Source organism: Sorex araneus, chromosome 2, assembly GCF_027595985.1.
Source record: "Sorex araneus isolate mSorAra2 chromosome 2, mSorAra2.pri, whole genome shotgun sequence".
NCBI classification, from domain to species: Eukaryota; Metazoa; Chordata; class Mammalia; order Eulipotyphla; family Soricidae; genus Sorex; species Sorex araneus.
Window position 1 is genome coordinate 355,312,443 of NC_073303.1, and position 26,078 is coordinate 355,338,520.

Sequence of the window (26,078 nt, forward strand, 5' to 3'; positions counted from 1 at the left end):
CCCTGCGGTTTGGCGGATGTCCAGGGGGTGGAGCCAGAGAGTTGCCTAGGGCCTTGCTCAGTGTGACAAGGGCTATCAGCCGCTGCAGGCGGCCAGGCGGGAGGTCAGGATGAAGGGACCCATGTGCCCAGCAATTTAGATTTTACTCTGTGAAATTTCAAGACACGTATGCCATGCTTTGCCCTAATGAAAAGAGCCAGGACACTGAGGTTTTAAGAAGAATGGAGAAGGAAGAGGCTCGTCGCCTACGTCTAGAATGTTTGTCTCCTGACTTTTCAAAGGGAAGAAGATTTGATCCGAGATCCTCACCTGGTAAAAGGAACATTCCAGAGGACCATTTCTGCTCTGTTATTTCCTGCCTGGGGAAAAGGGCAGGTTGATTTCCAGACAGCAAACTGGACGCCCCTGGTCACCTCCGCCTCAAACCACGCCCCCCTACCCCCCACCCCCTGCCCCAGGCCTCTCTAGAGTCTCTCTATGCCTGTACAGAAACGGTGTCCAATGAAAGAGAAAATTTCAGCCCGAAGCACTCACGACTCTCCATGTATCTGGAGACCACTTGGACGAGTGGTCGGGGGGTGGGAGGTGGTGTTGGATTTAAGCAAGACTCTCTGGTGACTTGAGTTACAAATCTCCTGCCCCCAAGGATTTCAGGGTGGAAACAGACGTTAGAAGCAACAGCTTGGAGAAGAGAAAGCTGAGCTTCTGTAGGGTCACGGCCTGGCAGAGACCCCGAAATGGTATGAAAATGATGGCAGAGCTGTTGGCACCATGTCTGGAAGAGAGAGAGAGAAAGAGAGAGAAGAGAGAGAGAAGAGAGAGAAGAGAAAGAGAGAGAGAGAGAGAGAGAGAGAGAGAGAGAGAGAGAGAGAGAGAGAGAGAGAGAGAGAGAGAGAGAGAGAGAGAGCGCCAGCAGGTAAGAGAAGGGACCAGTTCCTGGGCAATGTTTTGGCACTGCTGCCTATGGTGGGAGGAGAAAGCCAAGCAGGGCTACGCAGAGCGGGGCTCTGAGTATAAAACCATTGGGTGCCTCCTCCCAGCACTATCTCCTCCCTTTGAATCGAGCCCGGCAGGGCTTTATCAGCCAGTGCCTTCTGCCACCAGGAAACCAGCTGCGGTGAGTTCCCTGTTCTTTGTAGTCGGGGCAGGGGCTGGTTTGCCTCTTCGTCTTCTCCTCTTTCCACTCATTTTCCCCTTCTTTGCGGGAGAAATAGGTTTCGGGTGATCCGGACTGAGTAGAAGCAGCCAGGGCAGGGTTCTGGAAGACGAGCAAGCAATTTTCCATAGCCCCCGGCTCCCTGCTGGAACATGGGAAGGGGTGTCTTTCGTTCAGGATTCTGAAGCAGGGTGCAAGCACCCCCCCTGACTTCCATAGGAAACAGGATTTTCATGCAGGCATCCTCCTGATGTGGAAAAATTAATTCTGGTCTTAGCCACAGCAGTTTGGGGCTGTGATCTTGAAACAACTGAGTTGGAGATGTATCAATGACTCAAAAAAAAAAAAAAGAAAGAAAGAAAAAGAAAAGAAAGAAAGAAACCAGGGCACTGGGCAGGGCCCTTTCCAATTATGGTTTTATGCCCTGCCTGCATGCGCTGTCACGCTGAAAGAAGGAGGGACTGGTGGTGACAGTGAAGCCACGGAATTGGCAGAGTCTTTACAACTTGCACTTAACTGTTGTGGAATTCAGACCCCAAGGCTCCTTCGGAGCGGTGTGCTCTGAAGAGAAGTATTTTAATCAGGAGCCAGGAATATTTGACAGCATTTTCTTTGTTTCCAATTACAGCGTTAAAGAAAACCGTCCCGCAACTAAAATAAAAAAACTGCCTAAAATAAAGATTATTGTAAGTACCAAAGAAGGTCAGTGCTGGGAGACTCTATTGTGACAATGACTATTTAAGCACTTTCTTCTCTATGCGAAACTTGGGGGTTATTTTAATAAGTGGCGCTTGAGGCAGAGCCAGACTTTTGGGTCTCTCTGACTTCGGATATTTCTAATGTGCTGTTCAGAGAATGATCTGTTTCGTAGAATGCAACAGAAAATACTGGCCAATGACATCTTGATGTTGCTTATTGTAGGGATGAGTAACTTCTTCGTTCACCAGTGATCAGAGCTTTGAAAAGCACTTTCTGATGTGTGCCGGAAAGCTCCCGAAATATTCTTGGGATGTTGGCTTTAGCATATTACAGACTTGGTGTGGAGAGATGAGTCCTAGGGGTACGTGTGGCTCATGTTGAGGCATGGGGAGATGTTTGTTAGGAGACTCTTCTTTCTGCAGGGGCAGTGGTGAAAGGGGACGGTTGAAATTGTGGTTGTTCAACCCCCAGGGGTAAACCAGGATGATTTCAGTGTGTCAGGGAGGACTTGCTGTGTTTACTCCCTCGTTGTGAACCTAGACTTTGAGGAGCTGTTCCTTCACTCTCTGTCGGCTCAGGGAGAATCTTAGGCAGCATTCAGGGACTGACTCTGCTGAGTAAACTTATATGATCTCTACTCTGAACTGCGAGTTTTCCATTCTGGAAAACAAAGGCTTGTAGTATGTGCTCTCTAAAACCTCACCCAGCTCTCAATTTTCTTGCATCTTGTGACTCTGAACAAATTGTGGAGTTGAAGGACTTCACTGTGTCCGTGATATGTGTGATTTAAGTGGTGGGAAACATACAGGAACCTTTTAGCCACAGAAAAGGTAAGTACCTTCACTGAGGGACTGTGACAATTCTCACTGCCTTTTATTTCTTTTCTTATTTTTTGCAACCACGTATAAGAGGAAATCATCCTATTGGACTGATTATTGTTCTCTATCAAACAAAAATATACCAAATGGAGTCTGCAGAACCATAGCTTGTTACTTAACTAGCCAAGCGGTTTAAGGGTGGAGTGAAAATACAGACACACAATTCATTTCTAAGACATGTCATGTTTTCCACCATTATGGATTTTTTCTGAGTCATTTAGTTGAGTGTAAGTTTTTCACTTTCAAACCAAGCCAGTAGGAAAAAAGTAAAAATTTAAAGGGGAAGAAAAAAGAGAGACACCAGACATACAACCTTTCTAGAATATCTGTAAATGTAAAAAACTTTTATTTATTTTTGGGACCACTCCCAATTGGGTTCAGAGCTTACTCCGGCTCTGCACTTAGGCCCCACTCTTGGAGGTGCTCAGGGGACCATGTGTGGGTGCTGGGAATTGAAGCTAGGTCAGCCACATGAAAGGCAAGTGTCTCACTCATTGTACTATCTCTCTGGCCCAATAAGAGTCTTTATTTATTTTTTTTAAAAGAGAGACAAAAAATTGGAGACACACCCTCACTAACTGAGCACAAGCTTTGCAGGAAGCCCGAGTTCCATCTGACACCTCAAGGTCCCCTGAGCACTTTGAGAACCATCCTGAGGACCCCTCAGCACCACTGGGTGTGGTCCCCAAACTACATGGACACCAAGTGGGAAAGAAAGAAAAATGAAATTTAGAAAAAGTTCTCACACTTGTGAATTCCCCTAAGTACACAAACATTGTCTATTATTATTTTAATTTTTATTGATTGCAATTTTGTGCTTTACAATACTATTAATAATGGCTTCTCATGCACATAATTTCAACACCCCATTGTCACCAGTGTGCTGTTTTGCTGACTATTAAGTTTATGCCAAGTATTTAATAATTCTTATCTAAATATGAAACAAAATGCCATTTATCAGTTCTTTTATTATGAATTTATTTGGTTTGGGGGCTATGCCCGGCTGTGCTCTGGACTTACTTCTGGCCCTGCTCTCAGGGATCATTCCTGGTCGGGCTCAGAGAATGACCATATGTGCTGCCAGGGATCAAACCCTGCTGGGCTGCATGCAAGAGAAGTGCCTTTCTCATTGTGCTATCACTCCTGCGCCCCTAACAGTCTTCCAGACTGGCATTCTGCTGTGCATTCACTGTTTGATTGCCAAGTAAATATGTATATATTTATATATACATATATTAATATAAAAATAAATAAATATATGTATAATTTAGTATGGTTCTGGAGCCAGGGCTGCTTTTCCATATTTCCATGTGTGACTGGGGGCTGGAGCAATAGCACAGCAGGGAGGTAGTACAGCAGGAGGGTGTTTGCTTTGCACACAGCTGACCAGGGTTTGATCCCCATATGGTCCCCAGAGCAACACCAGGGGTAATTCCTGAGTGCAGAGCCAGGAGTAAGCCCTGAGCATATCTGGGTGTGACCCCCACCCCAACCCCGCAAAAAAATGATGTCCATGAGTGTGGCTACCTTGCACACCACACAGTGTGTCACAGCAAGCCACCAACCCCAGACAACCACAAAAGAAAACCCGTCAACTGCAGCAAGCAAATAAGTTGTTTATTGTTGTTGTTGTTGTTTCAGTAGTAATATAACTTTTTAAAAGACTCTTATTTTTCCTATGCATTTGAGGGGCTCAGGGTTCCTGGGGTGTGCAATACAAGACAACAACAAAGAGAAAGCCAATCCACAGCAGCAAGCAAATAAGGTGGGGTTTTTTGTTTGCTTGCTTTATGTTGTTTCGTTTTTAGTAGTACATGTATCTTTTTAGAAGACTTATTTATACTTTGTATTTGAGGGGTTCAGGGTTCCTGGGGTGAATGACTCCTGGGAACTCAGTCAAAAGGCTACAGAGTTGCTTAGGGGCAGGGGTGGGAAGTGGGGGGTCCCGGGGGGCGCAGCACCGGAACCTCCCAGGCCACTCCCAGGATCCTGGGGGGTCCGTGCAACGCAGGGGCATCCCGACCCTCAAAAAGAATCCTGTGACAGGAAATAGAATCATGTCACAGGAAGTAGAGCCCGCAAGGATCTTGTAGCACCCGTAAATAACCAAACGGCAGGCCGGGTTATTGAATTACCAAAGTGGAACCTTAAGTAGTGCCTTGGCAAGTCCCCCGGCCACCCCTAGAATGGAACCCTCCCCCTACCCCCCCACCCCCGACCTCCCAGAGAAGAACAGCCTAAAGCAGGCGTGTGCGTGCTCGCGGCTCTCCCCTTTACCGTGCCGTTCTCGGGGTCTTATCCCAAAGCCGGGGAAGCCCTCCCCCACCCCCCAAGTGGAGATTCTCTCTAGGGCGATCCTCCGGCATCGAGGGGCTGCCCCCATCGGGATGGTGGTGCGAACGTGCAAGGGCTTGGGACTGAGTCTTGCTGCCATGCTCTGGGCGCAGTTTTGTTCCGAAATAAAATGCACCCTTGGCTTCTGTCCTCAGCAGCTTAGCTCCTGTGGATGGGGAGGTCCGCCAGGTTCCTGGGGAAAGCTCTCGGGCTAGGAGGTGCTCGCTGCTCCCGGAACCCGCCTGCCCTCCTTGTGCGGTGCACGTGCTCCCCCAGACCCCCACCCCGCACCCCCAGCACAAAATACTCTGTGTCAAGGAGAGAAAGGAAGGGATGAACAGGTTTTGATTCCCGGCGCTGGTGCCATCCCCCATTCTCACGGCCCTCTTCGGGCAGACTCTTTAGAGCATAAAGCCTCGCGCCGGCAGAGATCACAGCTGGCTAAAGTTGGAAATGGTCCGTGGGGTCCAGGGCAGCCGTGCTCTTCGTGTTGCAGCCGCTGGTCCTGGGAATGTCTGCCTGCACCCCAAGTTCAGGATGTCTTCTGAGCATATCTGCACGTGTTATGATGCCCAGGGCTGTGCCTGAAGCCAGTGATCCAGAGTGACACATAGCACTCGACTTGCTTTTGGTGCTAGACTGCTGGGATTGTATGGAATTTGTTTGTTTTGTTTGGGGGCCACACCTGGCAAGGCTTGGGGCTTAGCCCTGGAACTTTGCTCAGGCATCATTCCTGGCAGGGCTTATGGGACCGTATGTGGTGCCAGAGATGGAACCTCAGTCAGCTGTGTGCAAAGCAAATGCCTTAATGCTATCCCCAGCTCACTGCATGGAATTTTGACAACTGGCAACGCCAGGGGAGGCTCACTACAGACTGCATCCAATCTTTTGTATATTGTTGGAGTTACTTGCCTTTATTTTCCCCTTAACCTTAAGTTCCATTAGGCTGTGGATTTTTAAAGTTTTCTAAAGAAATACCAGTACCTGATGTGACATGTTAAGGTGAACTATAGCTTTAACTTACTGGTTTCTCATGGCCAGTTCTCAAGCCTGAGCTTTTTATCTCCCCACTTTATTTAAACACTGTGGCCTACAAAGGTGTTCATGATGATTTGTTACAGGTATTCTATTCAAACTCCAATCCCACCGCCACCCTCATCGTCCCTCCATCATTGTCTCCATTTTCCCAACCACCCCTCAAGCCTGTCCCTGTAGCAGCCCCACAATAATTTATTTTCTAGTGCTCATTACCACTGACTATTTAACAGAATGATTAAAAAATACTTCTGTAGAAGAAAATTTGTGAAATTGTTGTTTCTCACTATGGGGACATGAATTCCTTGTCTGAGGGTTTACCAAGCTATTGTTGCAAGTTAAGCCTTATGTGTTCATGGTTTGTTAGTTTATATTGTTTGGCTTCTATGTTACATCCCATCCAATGCAGTGCACTATATTGTGTGTCAATGTTGTAGAGTTTGGAGATGTCGCAAATGTGGCCGCATGCTACAGAAAAATCCCGAATCTTTCATTGTACCATCTGTGAGACTCAGTCCTGAGGTGGCAGAATCCTGCCAGAAGCATGGTGGCAGCTTTGGGTTGTGGAAGTGACTGCCTGGGCTTTGGTAGGGCAGAAGCTAGCCTGTCCCCTCCTCAGATTGCCCTGGAGGTCTCAGCCAGGAAAGGGCATCTGAGAAACTTCAGTAGCTAGTTGATCTCTTTTAAGATTTGTTTATGAGTCAGGTCTGAGTTTTGGAACAAATAGTCAAGGCTTCCTGGGGCTCCAGAGGATCCACTGTATAGAATAAATGGTTCCATGAGAGGCAAGGAGACTGCTCCATGGGCTGAGAGCAGGAGGTGGGGTTAGAGCTCCAGCACCACCTGGTGCATCTCCCTCCACCCCCATCACACCCCCATATAAATAAATGATTCCCTGGGGCAACGAATAGTCACTGTCCAGCTCCTGGAAGATCTCTCTCATTGAGACCTGAATATCCTCTACTTCACCTCAGTCTATGGATGTTGGAGTGACACATGGCAATATGACCTCTCTATTAGGCTATACCTTCAAACAAAAATAGTTCAGTCTTGGCTTAACTGCAGGTGAGGGTGGGGGGAGGGGATTCTAGCCACTCAGGTTCTCAATCAGGTCTGGCCAGTTATATTATCGAGTTTCACATCTGTATCTCCAGATCTCTGAGGTGATGTATTTAAAATGCTCTAAAATAAATAGGCATATACCGGAAGTTTTGCAAACATAAATTTGTTGACCCGTAATAACTCATACATAATTGCTTCTGCAGGGGATAAAAATGTCACTTTCCTGTTTTTATTCATTACTCCCTGCTGTAGAACTTGACGAACTCAGTAACAGAAACTCAGCAGTTGTAGTTGATTTGGTTGGGGGCCGTTCCTGGTAATTCCTAATCCTGCACTCAGGGATCACTCCTGGAGGGGTTGGGGAACAATATGGGGTTCTGGGAATTTAACCTAAGTCAGCCATGTGCAAAGCAAGCATGCTATCCACTGTACTATCATGCCAGTCCCCACTGAGCTGTTTGGTGTTTGTGTGTCTGTGTGTGTGTGTTTGTGTGTATGTTTTCCAAGAATTAAACCTAGGTCTCACACATGCAAGACAAGTGCTCTAATCACTGAACTATATGTGTGACTTAAAAACAGTAAAAAAAAAAAGCCCTTCCTGGGGCTAAGAGATATGTCAAAGGGTTGAAACATGCCCAGCTGGCACCTCCTGGTATTATCCTAATAGCCCCCAAGCACAGGCAGATGTGACCCCTGGCCCCCAGCACTACTGATGCGCTCCCACTGCCAGGAAAAGGTAAAAGAATTTCTTGGCTGAGACTATAGCTTCAGTAGATATGAAATCTTGAATCCTGTGTTCCCTTTCACACTCCACACACACAAATCCTTAATGCAAACCTTCATAAGAGAACTAACCAATGATGACGGCTAACACTCTTTTGCCCAGACAAAATTAGCTTTGTTCAGAACAGGATGCATAAATCACTCCTTTATGTAATGATTAGTGGTCTGCCATTGTTTCAAAGTGAGATGGTGAGTTGTTCCCCATTGGTTTCCATCCTGAGATTAATAGAAAGTCCAAGTAGAGTCAGTAATTTTCTTAAAGGGCATAACTTTTTATCTGTTGATAATGATTTGTTGGCTCTGGTAAATGAAGCAGTGTTAGAGCCCCAAGGAGCTGAGCAGACACCTCCCTTCCAGTGAGGCCATGGGAGACAATGGCTGATTTAGCTGCTTTGGCTGGGGGTGGTGCCTTGGCATCTCCCAGGCACCTACAGAGCCAACATTTACCATTAGGCCTTCAGGGTTTAGAGGCGGGGCACGCTCTACACTCACCTGGCCAGGCTCTTGACTTACCTTACACACAACGTGCTTTTGCTCTTGGCTGTCTTTTTCCCCTCACTTGGATCCCATCCTCAGGGTCCTTTTGTTTCTGTCCTTGACACCAGGACCCCTTCCTTCCGTTTTGTCTGCCAAATTGTAGGGTTCCATGTTATGATGCTCTGAAGGCACACTGTTGTTCCTATTATTCAGGAGATTGGAAGAGCATCTGAGTGAGCACAGCCATGGTTAGACTCTAGGTGTTTGCCTGGAGCACATTTCTTGTCTTCATGCCCTGTCCATTCCCTTTCCCTTAATCCCCCCTACCCTCATGATTTCCCTTGGTTGTTGTGATGACTGAGGGTTGCATATCTGCTTGGTTATGGAGCTTGAGCTTCCAGTGACGATGCTTGAACACCTGCCTCAGTACTCATAGAGGTCATGCACATGGGAGCCAAGATGCTTGTGTGCATTATGCCCACACAAAGCTCATGTGACATCACTGTAGTGTTTATACATATGCTATATAAGTTGGCCAGGTGCTCACACACACGCTCTCAGGGTTCCGACTTTGGTATTGAGCTCAAATGCCTTTAGTTGTGGTGCTATCTGAGGATCACACACTCGATTTGTGCTCGCCCACACCTGGTTGTGCCCCAGAGGTGGTGCACTCGGCTGAAATGTCAGGTCGGTCTCACACAGCAGAGCTTCCAGGATCACATTTGGTGCACATGGGCCTCACCAGGGATGGAACTCATGGCCTCACAGTGCAAAGGAGGAATTTTTGCTGCTGAACCATGCCTGGATCTCACGTACTTTATTATATTACAGCTCTATAGTTTTCAGCAGCTCTGTCTGTCTCTACCTTCTCTAGCTCCTAAACCGTTGTACATAATTATCCTTGCATATAAATAAAAGTGATGTAGCTGGGGCAGTTTATCAGGGGTGAGGATCTAGTCAAATCATCTTGCCTTGAAGAATTGCTATCAGAGGTTACACAGTCTGTGTCAACACACTGTTTTGAAACGTTTTTTGTTCCTTTCCAACCTTTGAACTACAAAACCTAATTTTTTAAGATGAAATTTTAATTTCCAAAGACTGCTTGTCTTAGAAAGCAATGGATTGGTCTGCATTGGTGAGCAGATCATATGGTCACTTGGTCCCTGGTTCTTGTGTCAACAGGGGGCAGCTTAAACACTGGAACTTAGCCCTTTTGACATTTTTCTTTTTGACTCCTTCCACTATAACTCCCCATGTTTCCATCTTTCCCAGCAGATGGAGTCTTTTGTGGATGGCATGTAGTACAGTGCTTAACCAACATGTGCTGAACTAAAACTAGAACTTGATGAGATCCAAGGCCAGAAATGTGTCTTGGTAGTAGTGGTAGCAAAGGTAGGAGAATCTTGAGATGAGGGTGATACTAAAGGAATGATGTCAGGGTCCAGAAGCAGTGCCTTTGAACCTCTGATTGCTCTGCCCAGACACATCACTAGGCAGTCCTAGGTGTTCTGCACCAGGGGTTGAACAAATCTTGTTCTTTTCAAGGAGCCTGAGAAAGAGCAAGCAAGCCTCATGGAGGACAGTACCAGGATGGAGAAAGAGGACTCAAGTGAAAGCCATATGTCAGCATACCGACAGAGACGGTGCATCCCCAGGGTGCTAACCTACATCACTGGGGATATGAGAGAGCTTGCCAACTGGCTGAAAGGTATGTGTGCCTCCAGCCCTTGGAGAGTTGGGAGAGTCACTTTGGGAAGCTTTTTTGCTGGTTCTCCTACTTCAATCTTTAGTTATAGTCTCCTGCCTTAATTTTTTAAGCACAGAAAAATGTTTTGCTATCAAACATGATTCTTTTATTTACTTATTTATGCTTTATGTTGAAAGGATCACAACATGAGATTTACCCTCTTAACAATTTTTTTTAATTAAAGAGCCATGATTTATAAATTTGTCCATGATAGATTTTCAGGGGTATGTTGTTTCAATGACACAACTCACTACAGTGTCAATTTCTCTCTTGACAATGACCCCAGGTTCCCTTTCACCCCCAGCCTGTCTCCATAGCAGGCACATTTTAAAGTGTGTTTAGAGAAGTTTGGGGCTCCTTTTTGCAGTGTTGTTGGCTCCGTTACTTAGACATATGCATACACCTCACCTCTACACCACCAATGTAACAGGGCCCCTGGCCCCTACCCCTGTTGCCTCCCTACTTCTTACTCACCCCACCCCTCAATTTCTTTCCTTCACTGTTCTCACTTCTCTCATATTCCCCTACCTTTCAATGCATTTCTTCCTTCCCCATTTTATAACATTTTTTGGAGGAGGGGTGAGAGATTGAGCAACACCCAGCTGTAGTCAGGGATCACTCCTAGTAGTACTTAGAAGATTCAGTGTCAGGGATCCCATCTGGATCAGCCATGTGCAAGGCAAGTGCTTTACCCCCTATTATATGTCTCTGGCTTCTGTTTTATAACTTTTTAAGTGGTCTCTTCACAACCTGGTTCTAGCCTATAACTTTATTTCTTGAAAACTGACAGTTTAGAGCCAGGAGCTAGTATAGCAGCTAGGGCACACACTAGACTTGATCCCCAGCAACTCTTGGTTTCTCAGGTGAGACTGGAGATTGCCCTGGAGGGACCCTGCTCTTGGCACTTCAAGGACATAGCAGCATCGTGTCCTCAGACACTAGCATTTGTCAAAATCACCAGGAGTAACCCCTGAGCACCTTTAAACTGAACATTTAAGGGCCTGGAATATAGCTCAGTGGTATGGCATGCTCCTTTGTGTGTGTGAAGCCCTGGGTTCAATTCTTACATAGCCACCCCACACATCCTAAAAGTGGACTGTGTAATTCATTCCGTTGATTTAAATCTGTTTCTCTGAGCACAGTAAATCACTGCATTCAAGGCTTCCTGAAGCTCGGGTTCTAGAAGGGTTTGTGTGGGTAAGCATAAAGCTTTCAGAGACTGGGAATCTCTAAAGGATTCAGAGAGAGCTTTAAGGAATTGAAGATCATTTTCACCTTCATTGAAGGAGGAGTTGATGGTTATGTTCAGGACTTAGAAAGTTGTTTTGCTCAGGGTGATTCCTTGACTTAGTCACTTGCACCCCACTTTCTTAGCACCATTGATCTTGTGTCTTCCAGACAAACCCCTGCTGCTCCAGTTCGTCGACTGGATTCTTCGGGGCATATCCCAAGTGGTCCTCATCAACAACCCCATCAGTGGAATCCTGATTCTGGTGGGGTTCCTGGTGCAAAGCCCTTGGTTGGCCCTCACTGGCTGTGTGGGAACGGTGGTGTCCACCCTGACGGCCCTCTTGCTCAGTCAGGACAGGTAGGTGTGACCCTCTAGCCTGAGAACACAGGAAACCCATGAGTGATTTTGGGTAATAAAGCCCCACCCTTCCCAGGATAAAAAAAAAAAAGATCTTTGTCTCAGAGAACTCTCTATTTGCCTTTAGTCAGGGCTAAAGGAATCATTTATAACCTTTTCTTCATAGCACTTGGGGAGGTGGCCAGTCTACATGAACCTAGGTTCTCATGGCAGCTCATGGTAACCAGAACTAATCTACACTTAATTCCCAAGAAGTGTCTAAAGAAAACTTGTTGGATGCCTGATTAATTATTAACATTTTTATGAGAAAAAATGTCTATTTTTCTGGAGCCAGAAAAATAGTCCAGTGGATAAGGCATTTGCCTTGCATATGTCTGATCCAGACATGAGACCCCTTCATTACATGTGGCCAACCCAGGTTTGATCCCCGGCATCCCATATAGTCCCCTGAGCATCACCAGGAGTGATTGCTGAGTGTAGAGCCAGGTGTAATCCCTGAACAATGCCAGATGTGGCACAAAAACAAATAAAAAATATGTCTATGTGTTCATGGGGAAAAAATGTCTTATTGGTTTGAGAGTATCCATGATAGCTTGTTTCCATGATTATTTTATCAAAATCATTCTTCATAAATAATGCAAAGTTTAGCTCAGCTTATAAAGACATGAATGAACACAAATTACAAGTTCTGCTTTAGGAAGTATTGATGGGTCTTCTGAAATACGTTTTAGGTTTAAAATAGTATTTCTATAGGTGGGTCCATCATTGGATAAGGAGTGAGATAACTCCTCTGGGGAGAAGATAGCTAACTACTGACTAACCAGTTCAGTCTTTCAAGTGTCCGAGATCAAGGCCTAGTTCCCAGAAGATGGTCCACAGAAACTAAACTCTTCTAACTCTTACTGAAAGTTGCCTGAAGTGGTTCTCAGGAGTCAGCCAATATTCCACTTTCCCAACAAGTCAAGGAACCTGATTTGTTCTCTGTCAGTGATGATGTTGTATCTTAGTTTAAACCCCATTCTAAGGCTTGTGAGAAAAAGAAATAGACTTTATAGTTTGGGAGTGGGTACAAAGTTGTGCCATATTGAATAAATTTCTTCACTGCTTTGCTCCAGCAGGACATGCTTTCCTAATCAGGTTCTGCCTATAAGACCAGCCATGACTGCAGGTGTTAACTTGCAGACCTTCACGGTAGACTTTCTGAAGTGCATTGAAGCCACATGAATGTGGGAATTTCTATCATAAGAGACCGTATCCTACTGCTGTAAGGCTGCCATCTGCGTCCTGCAGACACTGCCCTCATTTTCTGTTGAGCACATCTATGCACTTAATCTCCAGAGGGGAGGACAAGTCTTTGCACAGCTCCACCCTGTCATCGGAGAGTCCCAGTGTCTAGAGGGCATTAGCACTTCCTGGGCTAAACAACACAAGTTTCTTCCCTCCCACATGTCCTGAGGGATAATTTAAAGGAGACAAAAGACTAGAACAGGAGTTGCACTTCTCATCTCTCCCAAGATGAATGGAAGTGACTTCACCTTCCTGTTGATTTGGAGACTCCATTTCAGAGCAAGCCAAGTAGACACTCATGCCATCATGTTACCTGGTCCCACCCTGTGCAGTGATTCCAGACTGCTTCACCTCCCCCTCAGGTCCTGCACTAGACCCCCCTCTCCCTTAACCATATTCACACCCATCTTCACAGCTGCAGCCCCAAAAACGTTTACCTTGAGCCTTCACGGCGCTCTCCTTTGTCACATCTCAGAAGTTCAGGAGACCTTGTTGGTCAACCGTTTTACTCAGTAAATAAGCTGGAGGGATTGTAGAGCCAACTAGGCATTTTCCTTACACAGAGTTTCCACAGGTTCCATCTCTGATACTGCATTTGATCCCTGAACACCACCAGGAGCTATCTCTGAGCACAAAGCTAGACATAAGCCCTGGGCACAGCTGGGCATATCCATCAGGCCTCCATCCATATGCACACAAAAGAATTATTCTGAAGAGAGTACAGAGATAGTACAGGGCAAAGGTGCTTGCTTTACATGCAACCAATTTGAATCCCCAGCACCACATATGGTCCCCTGAGTACTGCCAGGAGTCACTCCTGAGCAGAGAACCAGAACGGTCCCTGAGCATGATAGGGTGTGGCCCCAAACCCATCTCTTTTCCCCAATAAATTATTCTATAAAATATGTCCTGCTCTCACCTGTGGGAAAGTTACCGGTAGAAACTTCCTCATAGGACTTTTTGGGTGGTTTGTTTACTTTCTTTTTAAATTTATTTTAAACACCATGATTTACAATACCATTTATGATAGGTTTTCATACATACAACATTCCAGCCCCACACCCTCCACCACCAGTGGCTGCTTCCCTCCACCATTATCTCAGTGGAGGACAAGTTTCAGAAGTGAGATTAAATTCTGTGAAGTAAAAGAGACATTAAAAAGCCATGGGTGTGAATTCAGCAGTCATTCCATGGAGTCCCTTGCCATAGGAAGGCAAAGTCATTGTTTTCCTCTGTAATCACGTGAAAATATATACTCAGAGGTAACACTTGGATGCCCTGGAAGATGAAAATATATGCTGAGTTGGAAGATGAATGCTAGTGAGTTCAAAGACACTTATGAAAGTAAATTTACTTTTCAAGCATCTTACATCTTGCACCAAGAAAATCAGACGTAGGAAACAGTTTCATGTAAAAGTTCCATTCAAGTCAGTGGCCTTTAATGATTTAAAAGAAATACTCACTTTTCAAAGGAAAGGCTGAAAGGAAGCAGAACGGGTTGCTAATTTCCTTTTCCTCCCCTGGATGCTAGAATTTCTATCTTTAGCTGGGATGCCTTAGTCCAGGAGTCATTATCTGCACATTTGTAGTTTTAGCTGTGTCTGTTGCACCTTATCAGTATGTGTGTGGTTCTTCTAAAATTTTGAAATGTATTGCCAGGTAATCACCTCATTTTATCAGCAGGATCCGGAAGCTATACCCATCATTAATCAGGGAAATGCCCAAGTGCCACTGCCCCCACCCTCTAAAATATTCTCGTTGTGCCTCTTGTGCTCAGGGCGGCCATAGCGGCGGGGCTCCATGGCTACAACGGCACGCTGGTGGGGATCCTCATAGCTGTCTTCTCACTCAAGGGAAATTATTTCTGGTTGCTGTTAATCCCTGTGACTCTGATGTCTATGACATGGTAAGTTGTACCTGGTTTTCAAACACGTTTTAAAAATAAGGATGAGGGGGTGCAAGGTGGGGGTGGTGGGCGGGCAAAGAATGGGGAGTTACTGTTTAAAGGGCGCAGCAGTTTGATTTTATAAGACAAAAACTGTGAATGGAGTTGGAGTTGATGGCTATTCAAAAATGTGTCCTCAAAGCTCCTGAACTGCACCCTTGGAACTCATGAAGGGACCAGGGAGATGACTCAAATAATAGAACACATGCCGAGGCTGGGCATGGCTCTGCTTTGATGCCTGCTCCTGTGTGTCCCTGAGCTTCCCAGCACTGCTAGCTGTGGCCTCTGTAAAAAAAATTAAAGTCAGTATATGGTCAGTTTGAAGTGCTCTGCATTGTGCACATACTTTGGGGAGAAACAATAAATAGAGATTCAAAGTGTGTCTGTCAGAATCTACTGGTGCATATGATTTTTCCACATACTCCTCGTCCACCCCCAAGATGTTGGTGTAATGGGTCTGGGAATTGCCCTGGCAGTGGGACTTTTAACTATACTCCAGAGAATTCTAAAGGACTCCTAGAGCTCAATTCGCTTCCTAGGTCAGAGGTCATCAAAACTGCCCACTTTGAGAATTGATTGCTGTTTCTCTCCAGTCCTGAGGTTATGACTGGTCAATCTAGAGCAGGGCCTCAGGTTATGCTTTTCCCAGAGGTTCCCAGCTGAAGCTGGTGTGACTAACCCAGGAACCCCACTCTAAGAGCGTGTCTCGCTGCACTTCACCACTTTCCTTGCTCCCTTCTAAAATGCTCTTTATTGAATTCAATTCCTTTTTTTTAAATTGACCCTAAATTCTTTAAACTAGTTTCTGTGTTGACATTATCTTAAATCCTTTTTCTGGAAGTCAGCATTCCTTTCTACTATGGTAAATTGAGAAGTAAAATATGAGGAGCTGGAGACATAGCGCAGGGGTAAAAGCAGTTGCCTTGCAAGCAGCAAGTCCAAGATCTATCCCCAGAACTGCATGGTCCCCTGAGCACAAACCCTGAGGAGTCTCACCAAGTATGACCTCCAAACATAAAGTAAAACAAGTATGGCTACATGTGATAAGCACGGGCCCCTATGGGCAGTGTCTGCAACCTGCCCACCATTCTAACGCGATTTGCTCTTAAGTGGTGGTTGCAAGTCTGGGGGTCCATGAGAGCAAACCCAAGAACTCCGGATCATGGGATCTAATCACCTTTTCACACACAGGGAAACAGCAGCTTGCCCAGGGTTGACCCACTGCTCCAGGCCCCCCTCTCTGCCCACTGCCTGCACACTCTGGACAATTGTTTCTGTTTCAAAATAGATATTCTAAAGACTTATGGAAGGGCTGGAAAAAGAGCCCCATGGATGGAGTGCACAGTTTGCCTGTGGGAGGCTCAGGTTTGATCCCTGAGCACCACCAGGTGTGACCTTGAGCATTACTGGGTTCCACCACCACCCCATCCCCAAAAAGTGTATTAAAAAATACTAGTGGAAATGATGTCAAGTCCAAGGATTTGTCAAACTACTCCAGCATATAAATATTTCCTTCATCTGCCTGACTTCTCCTATTATTCTCTTCCTCTGGGTTATTACTGTTTTCAGCCCAATTTTCTCAAGTGCGTTGGGCTCCGTGCTCAGCAAATGGGACCTGCCCGTCCTCACCCTGCCCTTCAACATGGCACTGTCCATGTACCTGTTGGCCACAGGACATTACAACCCCTTCTTCCCGACCAAGCTGTTCACACCTGAGAGCTCCGCTCCCAATGTCACCTGGTCTGAGCTCAGCGCCCTGTCGGTAAGAGACACAACTTTCTCCAATTGACTTATTTATGGATGTGATTTCCTCCAATTCCCCTGCCTTCCTCCAACTCCAAAGCTTTGGTGTCCATGAGCCTCCCTCCTTTCCCTAACTCCTGGAGAAGTGCCCTCCATTGGAAGCCAAACATGCATGCAAATGTCGCCCTAGTTTGATCTAGTGCAGATGGGGGGCAGTGCTTGCTAACAGAGGCCTCCAGTCCAGGTTTAAGTCTTCTTCAATCTGCCTCCTTCCATCAAGGAGGTGCTTCCATTAGATCTCATTATGGAACTATTCTGCTTTTCCTTAGAGTCACTCTCATAAAATATGTACAAGAATTCAGGATTGCTTCTCAGCTTTGGCAGATATCAGAACCATTGTTCTGTTTGGCTGCTTTGTTTTACTGAGGTAACTGGTTTACATAACCATATATGCCTTGGGGTACATTTCCACACCTCTTCAAAATGTACATTGTACCTAGGGCAACGTAGTTTTGAGGGTGGGGGTGGGGACAGCTCCCTTCTGGCCTTTATATCCTCAGTCAAGTAGCAGGGAGTAATACTCTTCCCATGTACATAGACATGTCTGGCTCCATATCCTGGCCACATGCCTGAGAAAAGTCCACGGGGATAGAAGTGTAATCTGGGATTCCTCCCATCCTCAGTGCAATATGAGTGTGTGTGTGTGTGCGTGCATATGTGTGTGTGTGTGTGTGTGTGTGTGTAGGGTGATAGCAAGACCACCCTAGGAACTTACCAGCCAGCGGAGCAGAGTGTCAGTGTGTGATGGGTCAGGAATGGGGAGGTGTTTGGAGAAGGTGTGCCTACCCAGCACCAAGGAAAGGTGGGTGTGTCTCAGGGTAAAGCAGAGCAAGTTGGGTTTTTCCTCAGTGAAAAAGATTCCTGTGGTTGCTAGAATAAATCTATGACTGCACCCCATGTGTTTGTGGGTCTCCGGTAGGTTTCCATCCTGCTGTTTTAATCCCTTCCTTTTCTACGTGGCTTTTGCAGCTGTTGAAAGCTGTGCCTGTGGGGATCAGCCAGATCTATGGCTGTAACAGCGCATGGACCGGAGGCATCTTCGTGTGCGCCATCTTCCTGTCCTCCCCACTCATATGCCTGCATGCAGTCATTGGCTCGCTGCTGGGGATAGTAGCAGGTAAGTCAGGGTGCTGGCCCCCAGTTGTGGACTTCTTCCTCCATCCTGGGTCCCTGTCCCCTACTCCCTTCCTAAAGGGTCTGCTTATTGGGGGAACAATGCCTTCCCTTACATCTGGACCCCACTTGGGAGCATTCCAAGTTCTCATCCTGCCTCTGATCCTGCCCACCTTGCCCACTAGGACTCAGCCTCTCGGCTCCATTTGATGACATCTATGATGGCCTCTGTGGGTTCAACAGTGCCCTGTCCTGCATTGCAATCGGAGGCATGTTCATGGCACTCACCTGGCAGACCCACCTCCTGGCTCTTGCCTGCGGTAAGTAAGCCCGGGTGGGGAGAGGGGCCAGTCATTTGTTACTCTGGGCTTGAAAGCAAGGAAGGACAAGTTGTTAAAAAAAAAATCAATGTGATAAATTTAGAGTGGGGCTCCAGTGAGGATCCCTTTTCTAAGTATGTACCCAGGTAATACCAGCCCTGTAGGAGGCTTGAAGCTAAGCTGCTGCCCCAGGGGGTGTGGTAAAGACAGGCACACCCTGTTGGGCCCCACTAGCCAGCTGCCATACCCCTATTTGAGGAGTAGCCCTGACTAGCCCTCCGTCCTTCCTGAACTATTTGACCTAAGGAACCCAAAGGAAAATGCTTAAGCTAAGTCTGGAATGCATTGCTCCTGGCCAATGCATGCCATCATCTAAGGTGCTGAGGGAACCATGCTAATGCAGCCATTGCCAAATTTGAGGGTTTGGCAGGAAAACCATTTCAAAAGCGTATTGGTCGTTGCTGCCCCTCCCCCACCCCTTCCTGCTCTGCTCCAGTGCCTGTCCTGGTGTCATTGCTGGGGAAGTAGGGGAGGGGTTATATTTCTAGCGAGGTGTCTAATGGCTCTGAGACTGCTCTGGGGGGTGGGGGGCCAGGATGTGAAAACCACTGTGTTAATGAACCCCTTCAGAGCCCCTACTCTGACCAGTAGTGATACCTCTGGAAGGGATGCTGGTCTTCCCGCCACATCCTCCTAACTTGGGGTTCTGAGCCCAGAGAAGTAGAGTAAGGCATCAGAACAGCATAAATGCCAACTCAGACCCCGTCTTCAAAGTTAACTTCCCTGTCTGTTCCACCCCAGCCCCCTCTAACCCACCAAGTTCTCTTCAGCTGTCACAGAGTGACCTTCAGTCCCTATGGCAAACCCATTGGTGTCAGAGCCTCTCCCCAAGGGACAAGGGTGGCAGACTAGAAAAGGTGCAGAACTTCATTTTAATCTAGTGGGAATACTTGTCCAGACTCTTCATCACCTGATGGATCAATCCAATAGTAGTGCTGGGATCGAACCCGGGCAGGTCATGTGCAAGAAAAGAGCCTTACCCGCTGAACTATTTCTCCAGTCCCTGACCAACTGACTCTTGCCAGACATGGGAAGGGACACAGCCCTCCCTGGCATTTATTTGTGTTCCCCAAAGTAGGAATGTCTCCATCGTTTTCTTTATTAAAGAAACTGGCTGAGCTTACTGAATAAAACAAGTGAAAACTCAATGCAGATACTAGAGTAGGAAGCAGGAAGTGAGAATATTTTTCTCCTGATTCCTGAATAGAGCTTTCTGCCTCCTCCTAATCAGAACCCTGGGATTACAGTATGTTCACTTAGATATTTCCAGATCATCTCCCCCATCTCAAAATCCTTAACCAAATCCCAACCAAAGAGTTGCTTTTGTGGAATAGACATGGGTTCTAAGGTTGAGGAATGGACATCTTCGGAGGCGAACATTGGCTTCCCATGCCTTCCTCTGCATAGTTCAGACTTTCTTTGCTAAAACAATGTAATAGTTAAGCCACTGCCCTGAATTTGTAAAGGGCCAAATTCCAGTGCCAAAATCCCAGCTCTATTCACTTAAATTTCACCAGAAGACAGCTTCACCCTCAGAAAAGTCATACCAATTTTTCCTTTCATTCACATTATGTGAGGTTCTGTTTTATCCTCAGTGGGTACTTTCGGCCTCTTTAATCTTTGAACAAGAGACACATTTTGAGACAAATTTCCAACCCCTCTTGTCAAGACAACCTCACACGTAGAATACCATGACAAGTTTCAGCTTGCCCATATCACCCTGATACTGCCAAGCAAATGACCAGCCTTTATTTGTCAGCCAGAGTAAACAAATAACAGTCATTTACTGTGGAACTGCTCTCTTCACTCTCTTCATCATTCTAATGACTCTTTTGGGCAGAGAATTCAAATAGAACCTGGGGTCATGCTGCCTTTCTCCAAACCTGAAACTACATTGCCAAGGAACATTTTTACTTTCTTATTTTTTTCCAGCTTTTTCTAGCAAAACTATAAACATGTTTTGTATCTCTTTCTCATGGTTAGATTCTCATAGTGGGATGCACTCATGGAAGCCTGTTGGGAGAAAGTTTGTTTACAAAGAACTGAAAGGCTGTTTTCCCTTAAGCACTTAGCACACGCAAAGCATATACTCCAGCCCTTAGCCATTTCCCTGGTCCCTGGGTAACAGTTGTTCTTGAGCGGAGGGGAGAAGGCAGATGGAATAGAGAAGGGATCACTAAGAAAATGATGGCTGGAGGAATCAGTCGGGATGGGAGATGTGTGCCGAAAGTAGATAATGGACCAAACATAATGACCTCTCAGTGTCTGTGCTGCAAGCCATAATGCCCAAAAGTAGAGAGTATGGGGAATATTGTCTGCCATGGAGGCAGGGGGAGGGTGGGGAAGCGGGGGCATACCAGGGATATCGGTGGTGGGGAATGTGCACTGGTGGAAGGATGGGTATTTGATCATTGTGTGATTGTAACCCAAACATGAAAGTTTGTAACTATCTCAAAGTGATTCAATAAAATTTAAATAAATAAATAAATAAATTGCTACCTTGCTGTATAAACCACTGCTTTCATGGTGTATAGATAATCATTGTAACCCTGAATTTTTAATCACAGATGTAGAAGGATGGTACAGAAACCACATAGCTCAAGAAACACTTAGAAATTTCATTTTAATTCAGCTGTGCTTGAATAAGCTCACGGGGAGCTTTGTCTGCCACAGAAGGACCTAAGCTACAATAATACAGCAACACAATAGTAACCATAGACAAGCCACCTTGACTGGGCACTTTCTGTCTGCCAAGTCCAGACATTAACTCCTTTCATTCCTATACAATCCGTGAACGATATTTTCGTTCTCTTCATGGCACAGGCAAAGGATTAAAGGCAGCAAGCTCCTAAGTGGTAGAACCCAAATCTGAACATCGAGTTGCAAACCCTAAGCTCATACTTGTAGCCAGGGTACAGGGTTAGCTGGGAAGCCGGCATTCCTGGGGATTTGGGTCAGGAGGAAGTCTCTCTGGTAAAGTACACCATCCATTGTTCTTTCCTCTTTTTTTGTTGCAGCCCTGTTCACTGCCTACTTTTCAATCAGCATGTCCCATATGATGGCTGTGGTGAGTCCATATGCTCCTGCTTCAGCAGCACAGATCAGTTCTCTGTCTTATGGCAATGCTCCTGGGGGTCCCTTGGATGGTGACAGGGGAAGGGCACAGGACACTGACACTCGCTGCTGCCTGGTCTTGCTCCTCAGCTTACAGTACCAAGGAAATGTCAATCCTGGGTACTAGCACCAGTGTACCCCGGTAGGTTTTCAGCGTGCTGAAAAACAGTAGATGCTTGACTTCAAGGAGGGAAATTTAAGTTAAATAATGTGCTACCTATCATATTCTGATTGTCACAAAGTTGAATTCAGAATAATCCTTTCCCCTCCTTCCCTTCCTCTGTTGATACTGTGTTGCCATGATATGGTGTCACACACTTTACTGCTCAAACATTTAGTTATAGTGTTGACACACATGCCTGCCGGGGTCACTGTGGTGTTCCCACACCGGCTTATGGGGGGTCAGCATGGTGCTCACATGTATGGTCTTCAGGGGTCGCCCCAAAGGTCGCACACATTCTCCCCAGAGGACATACTCCTGGCCATAGCACTGGTCCATCCTTCCCCCCACCTTTGGTTTTTGGGTCACACTCAGAAGTGATGCTCAGATACAGGATGCCAGTGACTGACTCTGGGTCAACTGCTTGCAAGGCAAGTGCCCTAGCTACTGTACTATCTCTCCAGCCGCACTGACCCATCTTTTTAGCTGCTGGCACACACCTGACTGTGGCGAGGCCGGAAGTTGTTCACAGCATAGAGCAGCTCCTACAACAGAGCCAACAGCCATAAACGTCAGAGCTGCAGAGTGACACTCAGCCCCATGGCAGCACCAGACAGCCTCACACTTCCGAGGCTGCCATCTTGATATACTGAGTAATGCCACTTTGAGAATATACTTCAATCAAAATCCCAGTTGTTGATTTTTTTTTCTATTTTAATCAAGTCAGTAGTTTTTCACACCTCTTGTCTTTGTGTAAAGCCACACTTAGTCATCAAGACATAATTGGACCCATCTCCTGGCTGAATTATTTCATAGGCAAAATCCTTGCCCATTAGCTGCCTCCTGACACTGTCCTTCCATTTCAGCACTGTCCTGCCCGTGGATCTTCTCCATCCTCTCTGCTGAGGAGCTAGTGCCTCCTGACTGCTCAGCGCACTGCCCCTCTCAGCAACCTAAGCTGTTTCTCTCTCCCTTCACCTAGTAACTGGTGAAACAAGCCAGTGTCTGCCAGCCCCAGCCATGGGTGTGAGGTTTTGACTACTAATGGGTCAGACTGTGTCGAGCCATGTCAACAGCAGGCAGCAGAGTTGATCTGGGAGGTCCTTTTGCAGATGCACTGTCTGTGTGGCAGGAAGTCAAATCCCTGTCACAGGCCCTCCAACATGTTCACTGGAGCATTGTGGACCCCTTTACATGCCAACAGAGGTCCGAGGACTCTGATCTCTGGGCCAGAAGCGGGAAGACTATGCCCTGGCATCAGCGAGGGGGATTTCGAAAACTACAAATCCTTAGCTTCTGTTCCTTGGCATTTCTGATAAAAGTGGCTCTTGAATGGGGCTTGGAACCTAGGTTTTTAAAACAACTCTTCCAAGGGATCTTGTCAGGCAGTCAGAATCCCACCCCAGGAGCCAGATCCAGGGCTTAGCTTGGCTTAAGAAGGACCTACCCTCGTGGAGTTTAGGATGAGAAGACAGAATAAGGAGGAGCCAGAGTGAGAAGGAGAATAAGCAGAACCTAGGAGCTAGCCTAAGAGAGAGAGGACCCCATCGGCTGAACTAACAAAGGTGGCTGTGTGCATGTGATGAGTGGTTAGAGACCAGTGGTGGTTTGTTAAGTGCCCAGACTCATCTTCGTATCTCTAGTATGGGACGTCTTAGTGGAGCGGGGGCAGGGAAAGGAAGGCAAGATAGACATGTAATAGAGCAGCAAAGAATGGAGGATGATAAACAAAGATTTAGACGTGCTGCACACCCTGATATCTTAGTCTCTGTAGGGACAAGCCCGGGACTCACCCCTCGTACTGAAAAGCACAGGGAGACACTGTGTGGGTTCACTCCCTGATAGGGCTTCCAAGAATCACGAGCTTTTCTTTTCTTCCCTAGTTTGGTCTGCCAGCCTGTACCTGGCCCTTCTGCTTGGCCGCGCTCCTGTTCCTCTTGATCACCACGGGAAACCGCAACATCTACAAGATGCCACTGAGTAAAGTCACCTACACAGAAGAAAACCGAATCTTCTATCAGCAAGCTAAGAAAAGGATGGTGGAAAGCCCTTTGTGAGAACAAGGTCAATGTTCACCACGGCCAAGATCACAAGGCATATCTGACTCCCTGCCTGGCAAACTGTCTTTTTCATTACTAGTAACTTTCATACTAACTGTTCGGCAATCTGTTCTTAAGATATTTTGGTTTTTCATTTTAGACTCCATGAACATCTTCAGATATGGGAGCACTCTAGCCCATGGGTGTGCTCTGGCTGGGGAATTTAAAACTCTAATGGGTCCTTGGCACTAGGACTGTCACATGCTTATGAGTCGTGGTGCTCCAACAAAAAGACGGGAGACTGGAGCTAGATATTGATTTATTTTTATGGGTTCATTATATTTGATTGCTTAGATGACGCTAACAGTATTAAACATTAAGCTCTATGAACCAACTGAGCCTCAGGTGAATGGAACTCACAGTCACAAAATCAAGGTCAACCTGGTATTCTCAGCTAAGCAGGCTGGCTTGTTAAAATCAATATAAGTTACACATTGGAGCCATGGTTAGCATTGGGGATGGGGGTGGGGAGACAGGAGTGGGGCAGATTGTTCACGGAGCTTATTCCTGTCTTCCTCAGTCTTGATGTTTGGGGATGGGAGATGTTGAGGGTTTGTTTTTTCAGGCTGATGAAGCTGCAGGAGAGACAAAGAGATTTAATTAGTACAATTTTTCTGTTTTGTCACTTTCCTTAGAAAGCTGAAAAGGTTTTTTTTTAACTGTATTTTTTCTTTCTTAGAGTAGCTTTGTTTTTCAGTGAGATAAAATAAGAGAAGTTCTTGGCTTACTCAGTTTCTTGATATTTAAGAACGTTTCTGTTTTTATAAAATACCATAGTTAGATTTGTGTTAGTCCCTAAACTGATTTTTTAATGCCACCAATGCATTAAAATCAAGTCATCCACATCCAAGGAGCCCTTACAATCACATTTTCTATTCATCTGAGGTATGATGTGTTATAAAGACTGAAAGTGAAGGCCAACGCTCCTCCAGAAGTTTTGAAGCTGTTGAAAATCTTTACTTTTCTACTGAAAAAACAAAATCATTCTTGTCCACATATTTACCAGACTCTTGCTCAGGAGCCAAGAGTATCTGAATAACCAAAGAAATCCAAGTAAGTAAAATATTGTGCTGTTTTGCCAACTAAACATTACCCATTCTATAAAGATCCAGTAACCCGATAGGCTGAAAATGGTGGTGGAAAGTATGTTTATCACCTTCCACCTGAATTTGTATCAACTCTGCATTTTGGAGGATGAGAAATTGTGACAGTCTGGAATCCTCAAGGTTTTCCTGAGCTTGCGATGCTCAGTGCAAAATGCAGTGTGCTGGACGAAACAATGACAAGAAAGGAGAAGTCACCTTACTGATATGTGAAGGAGAAATTCACTTCTTTTTCTCAGGAAAACACTGTTTCCATCATAAAACCCTGTCACCAAAGAATCTTCGAAACCATGAATCTGAAGCAGTCATAAAGTTATGTATATTTCTGTGGGGAAAGTCAATTTTCAATGTTTGAACTGAATTTATTCAGAAGGGAATTTATGAAATGAAAGATGAGGGAACAGATGTGGATAAAGAAGCAGCATCAGTTAAGACAACCAGCAGGGACACCAAGGGTCCATGTATTGGATGTAACATTCAGCTCATGTGCTAAGTACATGCTTCTTCCCTGTGTGCTCTCAGACTTGTAAATAGGAATATTGAAAGTCTTATATATTTGCTACTTTAAATGGCCTTTATTTTCCCAAGCTATTTTTGTTATTGAGTATTGTTCTAAAATTAAGTATTTTATTCATTTTTTGAGAGAACCCTTGAATTCTTTCATATTTTTCATTTAACCAATTTCTATGCAAGAGTGTTAATAAATAATACAGCTCAGTTTTGTGTAAATTATGTTTGTAATTCTTGTGTACCTTTTGACTAACATGTATATTTGCAACCACATGTCCAACTCTGTACTGCTTATATTTCCAAGTGTCCACATTTTTAGACCTTTCTTATACTTGATAAAAACACCAGATGTGTGACTGAGGAAAGCCCTACTTTCCTACTCAATTTCAGATTTATGAACTCATCCTTATGAGCTTTCCAAGTATCCATTGTTGAAATGAAAAAGTCACAGATGAAAATGAATGAATTGTTAAGGGCTATTCAGGGCTTGTTCCTAACATCTGAGATGAATTATTCTGAGATTCTGCTTTCGTAAGTCTCCATATTGGCCATAGATGTCCCAACCAAGCTGATGAGTTGATCCTGGACCAGTATGAGTGAGAGGAGAGTAAGGGAAGGAGGAGGGTCAGCATTTTAAAATTAGTGACTCCTCATATTCTGTCCCTAGAGTCAAAGTATTACTTTTCTCTGCCACCTAAAACACTTGTCCTCCACTTCCCTTTGCCCATGTTTAACATATGTGAAAGAAAACATGGTAAGAATGAAAATTTAGCCCAGAAAATGTCAAAGGCAACCCAAGAAGGAT

General features: G+C 45.6%; 1 protein-coding gene across 4 annotated transcripts; it reads left to right on the top strand.

Annotated features, from left to right (window-relative positions):
- The first annotated feature begins 1,048 nt into the window (after window positions 1-1,048).
- Window positions 1,049-25,481, top strand: LOC101539320 (urea transporter 1). 4 transcript variants are annotated; one of them, XM_055126420.1, is made up of 10 exons: window positions 1,052-1,117; window positions 1,785-1,858; window positions 9,970-10,132; window positions 11,570-11,759; window positions 14,824-14,952; window positions 16,561-16,753; window positions 17,764-17,911; window positions 18,093-18,227; window positions 21,305-21,354; window positions 23,445-25,481. In XM_055126420.1, the coding sequence occupies exons 3-10, from the start codon at window positions 9,997-9,999 to the stop codon at window positions 23,616-23,618; spliced, it is 1,155 nt and encodes a 384-aa protein (XP_054982395.1). In that variant the 5' UTR covers window positions 1,052-1,117; window positions 1,785-1,858; window positions 9,970-9,996; the 3' UTR covers window positions 23,619-25,481. The 4 variants fall into 4 exon arrangements, with proteins under 4 accessions (XP_054982396.1, XP_054982395.1, XP_054982394.1 ...); XM_055126419.1 differs by having other exon boundaries at window positions 1,071-1,117; window positions 1,785-1,842; XM_055126421.1 differs by lacking the exon at window positions 1,785-1,858 and having other exon boundaries at window positions 1,049-1,117.
- The last annotated feature ends 597 nt before the right edge of the window (window positions 25,482-26,078 follow it).